Source organism: Eptatretus burgeri, chromosome 10 (assembly GCF_056783735.1).
Source record: "Eptatretus burgeri isolate ZD-2024b chromosome 10, Ebu_testis_v1, whole genome shotgun sequence".
Classification (NCBI taxonomy): domain Eukaryota; kingdom Metazoa; phylum Chordata; class Myxini; order Myxiniformes; family Myxinidae; genus Eptatretus; species Eptatretus burgeri.
The window spans coordinates 70,772,554-70,782,553 of NC_140970.1; the positions used below are offsets into that span (position 1 = coordinate 70,772,554).

At 41.8% G+C, this 10,000-nt stretch overlaps 1 protein-coding gene across 1 annotated transcript in view; it reads left to right on the top strand.

Annotated features, from left to right (window-relative positions):
• LOC147018836 (endothelin-converting enzyme 1-like) overlaps positions 1 to 10,000 on the top strand; it is a 38,699-nt gene that overhangs the window by 11,675 nt on the left and 17,024 nt on the right. The window contains exons 5-10 of the mRNA XM_085898876.1: positions 7,177 to 7,322; positions 7,651 to 7,765; positions 8,019 to 8,129; positions 8,314 to 8,412; positions 9,142 to 9,219; positions 9,993 to 10,000. The exon at positions 9,993 to 10,000 is cut by the window's right edge and continues 96 nt beyond it. Coding sequence (XP_085755002.1) covers positions 7,177 to 7,322; positions 7,651 to 7,765; positions 8,019 to 8,129; positions 8,314 to 8,412; positions 9,142 to 9,219; positions 9,993 to 10,000 — 557 coding nt within the window. The remainder of the gene's footprint in view (positions 1 to 7,176; positions 7,323 to 7,650; positions 7,766 to 8,018; positions 8,130 to 8,313; positions 8,413 to 9,141; positions 9,220 to 9,992) is intronic.

Consider the following 10,000-nt stretch of genomic DNA (forward strand, 5'->3'; position numbering starts at 1 on the left):
CTCACAACTTGTCTTTTGCTTTCCTTTTTTTTTTTTGGTAATGTGATGTGGCCATTGCAATAAAAACCATATTTTTACTCCCGTGCACGAAGCGAAAATTGGGGGAGTTAAGCAATCGGTCGCAAACGTATGTACGTGTCTGCATTTTGTTGTTCCCTTTTCTCTTCAACCGCTTGTTGGATTGACGTGAAATTTTCACCTTAGATTGAAACCTGGCTTGTGTCCCACGGAGAAATGTGTGATTTTATTTTTTTTAACGATGTCATAGGTGCTGTTGTGGAATTTGTCTTTAACCGACTCAGTGTAAATCCTATTACTCAATCATCTTTACCCAAATAATCCACTGTCCACAAGGAAAAGTACATTTTATCAAAGAACATTTATTGCGCGGTTCCACGGAGTCCAAAACAATGGGATGTAAATATCCACAATGATGTGCACTAAACTAAGCTTGCATTTCCTGATATATATATATATATATATATATATATATATATATATATATATATATATATATATATATATATATATATATATATATATATATATATGAGCCTGGTGTTGGCGCAGTGGTTAGGGCAGCGGCTTGGGATCCAAGAGGTCCTGAGTTCAAGCCCCGTTGAGCCACTGAATTAATACACCAGGGGGTTGACTCAGCCTGTCATCCTTCCGAGGTAGGCGAAATGAGTACCAGTATACTGGGCCGGTGTATACCCCGGTTAAAAGAGGTGTCCCATATCCCTGTGTCGTAAGACGCGACCAGGGTTGCGTCAGGAAGGGCATCCGGCGTAAAACATGTGCCAAATCACTATGCGGATCATAATGGATGATCCGCTGTGGCGACCCCTAACGGGAGCAGCCAAAAGAAGAAGAAGAAGATGTATATATATATATATATATATATATATATATATATATATATATATATATATATATATATATATATATATATATATATATATATATATATATATATATATATATATATATATATATATATATATATATATATATATATATATATATATATATATATATATATATATATATATATATGAGGGTGGTCCAAAAAAAATAGAATGTTGCTTCACAAGCTTAAAATTATTCTAATATGATCCAATAACGCGCATAAATTTTTTTAGCTTGATCGGAGGAGATTTAGAGGTCGCTCCATATGACGACTTTTAGTCTCATGACTTGAATAAATTAGGGTATGGTCAGGTACGATTACGGGTACTTCTGGATGTCCGGGGTGGAAATGGAGTGCATTTTCGAACTCTATGGGGTCGATTTACTCGAAGAAATGACTGCACCGACATTGAATTCACTACCATTTCGAAAATATGACCTAAAACAAGATTTATTATTACTGGAGTTGAGTAACTAATCCTACTCATTTCGATATTTTCTAATCTATAATTAATTTGTTGTCCGTCTAAACATTTCTTGGAGTAAATCGACCCCACTGAATTCGAAAATGCAGTCCATTTTCACCTAGGAAGTTCAGAAGTGTACGGATTCACATCTCACCATACCATAATTTAATATAATAATTACTAAATAAACAACGAACATTTTTTTTCATGAATCATTGAATCTAAAACACTGGATGTTGGACCAGCTAGAAATAAGTTCAGGCGGGAGTGGAGACAGCAATAGAGGCAGAGATGATAGTGGTATTTGGTAAATGAGACGAAATATTCTAATAGTTTGTAATTCCATAGATTGAAAAATTAGGGTATGGTCAGATACGAATACGTGCACTTCTGTACTTTCTAGGTGAAAAAGGACTGCATTTTCGAACTCAGTGGGGTCGATTTACTCGAAGAAATGTTTAGACGGACAACAAATTAATTATAGATTAGAAAATATCGAAATGAGTAGGATTAGTTACTCAACTCCAGTAATGACAAATCTTATTTTAGGTCATATTTTCGAAATGGTAGTGAATTCAATGTTGGTGCAGTCATTTCTTAGAGTAAATCGACCCTATAGAGTTTGAAAATGCACTCCATTTCCACCTCGGACATCCAGAAGTACCCGTCATCGTACCTGACCATACCCTAATTTAACCAACTCATGAAACTAAAAGTCATCATATGGAGCGACCTCTAAATCACCTCCGATCAACTTAAATTTTTTAAGCGCGTTATTGAATCATAGTGGAATAATTTAAGGCTTGTGGAGACAACATCTGAATTATTATTATTGATTTCTTTTTTTGCTGTTTTTGGACCACTTCAATATATATATATATATATATATATATATATATATATATATATATATATATATATATATATATATATATATATATATATATATATTGTTGTGGTTTCCGCCGCGTTCGGCGTGCTGGCAACTGTTTAGCCAAATCGCGGTCGCGCCCACCGAAGGCCGCAATCCAGTCGTGACTTTCCGGAACAACCCCGAAATCTAGTCACGGATGCCTTAACGCATCATAAACTAGCCAATTATTCTGTCCACGCGCTGCAGGGGCAATCGCCGAATTGTCGATATACCTAACTATTCGCGCGGACAGAAATACCGGGAGTTTATACCTCGACGGGACCTGCACGAAAAAGAGCCGCTTAAGCGGCTCGTTCCGTATGCGAAACCAAGCAGTTTTAATTGGCCAAATCCCGTCGGACCAGATTTACTTTTTGCGGCTTTAAAAGCCAGTTAATATCCCGAGCGCACTTTGGCGGTCAATGGAGAAAGTGACGCAACGAGCAGGTTGGCATTCAAACAATGGGGCATTTATTTGCAGTCGGCATGCAGTCAATGAATAAGGGGATGGGGACAAGACACGAGCAAAAGCCTACAGCAGAGTTAAATTCGGAATGTACGAGCACGTACTTACTCACATTTCTACTTAAAGACAAGGCGCCACAGACTCATCCAAAAACCCAAGAAAGAAAAGACACGGGCTCGTAAGCCTTTAATATTCCTCAGAGCCGGGATGACCGGAAGTCTCTGAGAGGCCGGGCCGGTTACCTTGCCACCCTGGTGGCGACTCGATGGGCTCTTGTTCGATGACCCTTGGTATTTATTTCTCGCTGGCTTGTTGCCAACACGGCAGCGGCTGTAATGGCAGCTTGGTTGGTCCAGGGCCTGGTGGCGCGCCCGACTCTCCACGGCCGTCTTCCCGACGACACCAACGAACTCAACTCCACCGACCAACTCCTCCGACCAACAACTAACTCGGCGTTTCAACGTGGCTTTTTATTGGGTCCGGGGGGCACTCGCTCTTTCACCTTCCACCCTTTCACCTTCGACCCTTCACCCCAGGCCGGCTCCGCCCCTTTCACTTCTGATTGGACAGTTCCTTTCACGGCAGAGGTCGTTCTGATCCATTTATGCAAATCAGCCACGAAACAGCTGATTGCGCACGGACGCTCTGATTGGCTGGCTTTTTCCAGGGCAAAGCCCGTTCTGATCCATTTATGCAAATCAGCCGTTCCACGGCTGACTGCACACGGACGCTGGAATGTGGCTCTTTCTGCCGCGCCGCGGGTTCGTAACAACGGCGTTTTGCCGCTGTTTGCTGAGGAGGGCGCTGTGTTGTGGAGATGACGTGGTTGTAGAGTTTGTTTAAAATAAAAGATAGCAAAAAATAACGGCTAACTCAAAGATGCATAGCCTGGCACACGAACAAATCCCGTTATACATTGGTGGGGGAATCTGACCTGGAACACACACTTATCTAAATAACTGATCTTCGGGGAACCTGAATGGTGTTCTGTAAATTTCCACCACCGTAACAATATATAATATATATATTATATATTTATATATATATATATATATATATATATATATATATATATATATATATATATATATATATATATATATATATATATATATACACTTTGGTTGGAGTGGAGGCAAAGTGGGAGAACAAAGAGAGAGCATGATGACGTCCAGCTGGCCACATGGGTCTGATAAGCATTAGCAAAATAACTCAAACTGCAATACATGTCCACTGGGTGGAAAGAGAATGACATAATCATGGCAAAAGTTTCAGTGTTATAAATGAGGTCCTTGTTTCATAGTGACATTCCTTTTATCAATATTTAGGTCAAAAGACTTTTGGGTAAAGGGAAACATAACTGACAGCCAATTTGACGATAGCATAAAAAATTAAATTTATAAAGCACCAGCAACAATTATAATGGAGAGTATATGAATATAATTATTTTCCTCCACAGTGCCTTCGTTTTGACATCATCATTCCAAAGAACGTTGCATCCGATCAGTATGAAAATTTTTGAGTGCCATTGAGGGATAAATTGGTCAACAGAAAAAAATTGATGAGGTCATTGGTCACATGGTTCGGCAGCCATATTAAGAAAAATAAAAAAACAACTTCAAAACTCCTCTTCTCTGGAATGGCTGAAAAGATAGAGGCAAAACTGCACAGGTATGACCGCCTATCCATGAGGAACAAAATGTTCCCCGCGTATGACATCAAAGGTCACATAGTTTGGCAACCATATTGGATTGAAGGGAAATATTTTTTTAATTCCCTCTTTTGAACCGCTGCATCAATCGACGTGAAACTTCAAAATTATGATCTTGTAGTGATTGGGAATATACGTTTTAAATTTCAACCTGATCGGACACATCGTCTGGCAGCCAGAGTTTTTTTAATTTTTTGAATCTGGGTTCTTTTTTTATTTTTTTTATTTCTTATTAGGCTCACTTTGCTGCACCTGGATGGGTTTGAAGGTAGAGGAGTAGCAGTTGAAACCCGAGTCCTATCCAGGTTGCTCCTGATGACTTCATCTTTGCTTTTTGCTTGTTTGGGTTCCTTCTGATGACTAATGCAGTACCTATTTTGTTTGGTATTCCATTTGAGTTGAATTTAATTTTTTTAAATGCCATTCTGAATTCATTTCAAGAAAGAGGATGTAATGGGTCAGGTGTCCGATCAAAGCGGGACATCTCGGGACCCAGTCATCACTGCCAGTAGTATTAAAGTGACAGTTCTAGTGTTAATAGCGTACATCGAAAACCATTCAATGGAGGAAATTAAAACTCTACCACATGTTACATGACATGACCATTTGATGATGGTGCATATTGACTGGACATCGAATACCGTTTAATGGAAGAAATTGAAAATTTACCACATGTTACATGACTCTACCACATGTTAGATATATCCCATATTACTTGGATGACGTACGACGTACGTCCCCTCATAACTTACATGGTGAATTAAACAAAGCCTAATGCCCAGAGTCAATGTCACTTCCTCACATTAGAAATCACAATCATTGTAATCGCTTCAGCCTTTATTATACTTGGCTGGTGAAAAAAGTGAAGAAGAAAAAGAAGAAGTACGATATGGCATTTTAACGATCTCCAGATTTATACTTGAGCGATCTATTCCGGAATCTTTATCAGCCTTTGTAGTTATGGAAACGCTCAAGAACGAGAATAATAGCTACTTTGTAAAGGCTTATGAATGTACTCTATAGCAGACTTTTCAAAGTATAATTTGTGCACATTTACTTCAGAAGTGTAAATAGATTCAATTACAAATTTGCCACCAGAGGAGTTGGCTCGCACCAAGTCCTTCTCAAAACTGCGCGGGGTAAGTATTCCATGAATACCATCGAGTTTTCATCACGAATCTCGACTGTGTCTTATACAATAACATACAGGACAGGACAGGACAGGACTTGACTCAAGATGTGACTTGAGACTTGATCATTGAGGGTTGCCTCCAGTTTGAATTACATGTGCAAACAATGGCACAATATCGTAATCGTACGACGCTTGAGATATCATAGTTGGACGACGCTGCGGGTGATGTAGTTGGACGACGCTGCGGGTGATGTAGTTGGACGACGCCGCGGGTGATGTCGTTGGGTGACGTCGTTGGACGACGCCGCGGGTGACGTCGTTGGACGACGCCGCGGGTGACGTCGTTGGACGACGCCGCGGGTGACGTCGTTGGACGACGCCGCGGGTGACGTCGTTGGACGACGCCGCGGGTGACGTCGTTGGACGACGCCGCGGGTGACGTCGTTGGACGGCGCGCGGGTGGCGTCGTTAGACGGCGCGCTTGAGTGGCGTCGTTGGGCAACGGCGCGCGGGTAACGTCGTTAGACGGCGCGCGGGTGGCGTCGTTAGACGGCGCGCGGGTAGCGTCGTTGGGCGGCGCGCGGGTGGCGTCGTTAGACGGCGCCGCGGGTGGCGTCGTTAGACGGCGCGCGGGTGGCGTCGTTGACGGCGCCGCGGGTGAGGTCGTTGGACGACGCCGCGGGTGACGTCGTTGGACGGCGCCGCGGGTGACGTCGTTGGACGACGCCGCGGGTGACGTCGTTGGACGACGCCGCGGGTGACGTCGTTGGACGACGCCGCGGGTGACGTCGTTGGACGACGCCGCGGGTGACGTCGTTGGACGACGCCGCGGGTGACGTCGTTGGACGACGCCGCGGGTGACGTCGTTGGACGACGCCGCGGGTGACGTCGTTGGACGACGCCGCGGGTGACGTCGTTGGACGACGCCGCGGGTGACGTCGTTGGACGACGCCGCGGGTGACGTCGTTGGACGACGCCGCGGGTGACGTCGTTGGACGACGCCGCGGGTGACGTCGTTGGACGACGCCGCGGGTGACGTCGTTGGACGACGCCGCGGGTGACGTCGTTGGACGACGCCGCGGGTGACGTCGTTGGACGACGCCGCGGGTGACGTCGTTGGACGACGCCGCGGGTGACGTGGTTGGACGCCGCCGCGGGTGAAGTAATGGCACCACACTTGAGGTCATGTCATCGCTCGACTCTTGAGGCCAGACTTGAGGCTTTACTCACAGTCAGCAATTTAAATAATCAAAAAGGCGAAACATTAAATACCTACAAAAATGACAAAATTCCTTGTACCATTATTTTGTTTCCTTTATTTTCCCTTTTCTTCTGCCATTTTTTCCCCCCACTCATTCATACACATTATACAGATGACTCGAATGTTGTGATTGGTCATTTCAAACAAAATTTCTCCACTGCAGGATTTCAAAGATGATGCTGCATGAGATATTTCATTTTGTTGAATATCTGAAGCTGAAACATTTTCATAGTATAATGAATCAATCTTACCTTTGCATAGCTTGAGGTTCATTGACTTATCAATATCCTTAACCCATGTTTTCATTTATTTTACAGAAATTTGCCCCTTTTCTCAAATGGGCATTTAACCTGCGAACATCTTTTGGACCAAAAGCTGATTTTTCGAATGACGATGTAGTTGCCCTCTACGAAATAGAATACTTCAAGAAATTAAATGGCATCGTAACAAACACCAGCATGCGGTAAAATATTTTTGGTTTGATTATTTTAAGCTTCCTCAGATTTTGTCACTTATAAGGCATTAATCAATTGTATGTGAATGTAGACAAAATTTGACTGAAGTGTTGTATCTCACCATGTAACCCATGTACCAATAATGGCATATTTGTAGACTCAGGACTTGCATGAAAGACGAGCTGGGTAATACAGTGGATGTTTTGATATGGATGGACCAAAGGTCATGGACGCATGCATTCGTCAAATGCTAAGAGAGGTTCCTGGACAATGAAAATGTGCTTCACAATGAAGTTGGAGTGAGATTGGATAATCTTTCTACCCCCTTCTTTGTAGTGTTATCAAAGACTTCATCAAATGGACCACTGTCCGACTCCTCACGGAACTGCTTGATAGCCGGTTTGCGAGAGCCAAGGAAGTCTTTGAAAAAATTATTTCTGGAGCATCAAAGGTGTGTAACTCCTTTAATGAATGGCAGCCCAGCAGAAACCTGAGAAATGTCTTCAAGGATACACAACACTTTTTTTTCTTTTTTTTAACAATGCAATGGATGTCAGATTTTTATTTTATTTTATTGTTTTTAAGTTCCTCTGACCTTTCGTTATAGTTCCATGACCTTAATTTTATGAGTAGAGGGCTCGCGTGTAAACGCAGCAGTACACACAATGTGTGCAACACTGACTGAATACTATCTATGCCTGCAGGAATGTTTGCCCCGATGGCAATTCTGCTTGCAGAAAACAGAAGAGGTCATCGGGTTTGCTGTTTCCATTAAATATGTCAACCACACCACAGATATAGTCAAGACTATTGTGGTAATTTGGGTGTGGGAAAGGGAAACTTTTGAGAAGTTTGTGCAAAATCCTACCTGGTATATTATAGCCGTGGTGGAGATGAGAGCCTTCACAAATAATGAGCCTAAAATGGGATATTATGGTGGAGATCTATACCATCTTTTATTATTTCTGATGTGTCTTGATCATATTTTGGCCCCATCAGGCTGAGGAAATAATGAAACACGTGCATTCAACATTCCTCCAAACCATTCAAAATGCAACGTGGATGGCAGGAGAAACCAAGATAGAAGTCAAACGAAAGGTAAGGAACTGTGCAGGATTGTACAATTTGGAGGGAAATTGAGATAGGAAACATGAGGTTTGTGTTCTACAGTCTTCAAGTTAATATCATTAAATTTTATCCATGAAGACTGTAGAACACAAATCGCCTTCATAATACTTCTCAGAATCATGCAATCTATTGATATATATAGCATTTGAGGGCATGGCATGTGTATCAGGGTGAAGAAGAGGCTGCCATAATGACTCTGTACTGATCAATAAATCCTCCATCTCCTAAATTGCAACTCAACATCGTCTTATTAGAGTGTATAGAGGGGGTTGGTGTATGAGACTACTTTTGTAGTGCTAAACCTGATTTTTTATTTTTAACTATCTTTAAAATCATTTTATTAAAATTGAAGTACGGGAGGGCCTTGCCGTTCGTTGGTTTCCCTTTCATTAATTGGCTGGCAAGGCCTGACGTAAATGCAGAACTGCAGGGAATTTGGAATTTAGCCTGTATGCCAGCAATAACTGACTCTTCATAAATACCATGGAATCTTTAACCTCCATCAATTAACTCTAGCAGATGGGACACCCAGTTTAACGTTCATCCGAGGGACGACATGCACATTTGGTGTACACCTAGCTGCGAAACACAGTGTGACTGTTTATAGCTGGGTCGAGATTCAAACCCAGAATAGACGGCTCAGAGGTGCATATACCTCAAAGCTCCATCCAGGACTCATAGTTTCTGACTTGTTTGCAGGTGAACCTGCTGAATTCCCGTGTCGGTTTTCCATTCTTCCATCTTAATGGTGCATCTTTGGACTTCAAATACTTCCGAGTAAGTTTGCAAGCTCTTCTTTGATCTACATTATATTGTTTATACTGAAATATGATCACGATTGAAAATCAATAACTCGTAGTTTTTTGGGGTTTTTTTTTTTGAATGATGAATAATCACTCCATTGTCTACAGGTTGTTGAGAAACTTTTTGAGCTGAGGCTTAGAATGTAAGCCCTTGGCATGAACCATGCATGTATTTAGGATGTGTCCATTGGAAGCAGAGGCTTTAGCTAAATCTCTGGATTGTTTTCCTGTTTTTTTTCATGAGCTCACAATATGATTTGTTTTTTTTTTATTCGGCATTTTATCAGCTTTTTTAATTGGTCACCATATATCGAATGATGTCACAGCAAGACCCTTCTCAATCATGATTCGTTAGCTTTACGAGCAAAGATTTTATCTTTTTGTTATTCCTTTTCCTGGTGTTGATGCTCAGGAAAGAGCAGAAAGCATCACCAGACAAAATTGGGCAAAAGGAAAATAGTGTTATGACAGCAAACAGATGTACCATAACACAAGGAGAGGAAATTGTAGGACACAACAGTGGAGAATAGTCTCAGTGGATTTAGTTAAGCTCAGTAATATAAATGGGAGAAAACATAAGGAGGTGCCTGTATGCAGCAGACTTGAAATACAGTGGCAAATAGATAATACAACCATACATCGAATTGTTTACATTCCCAGCAAACATTTAACAGTTAACAAGTATTGTCAACTGCACAGCAGTCTATCAGTATGGTTATTCTGTGTAATCTCTTCCATATCTGACAGCTCAGAAT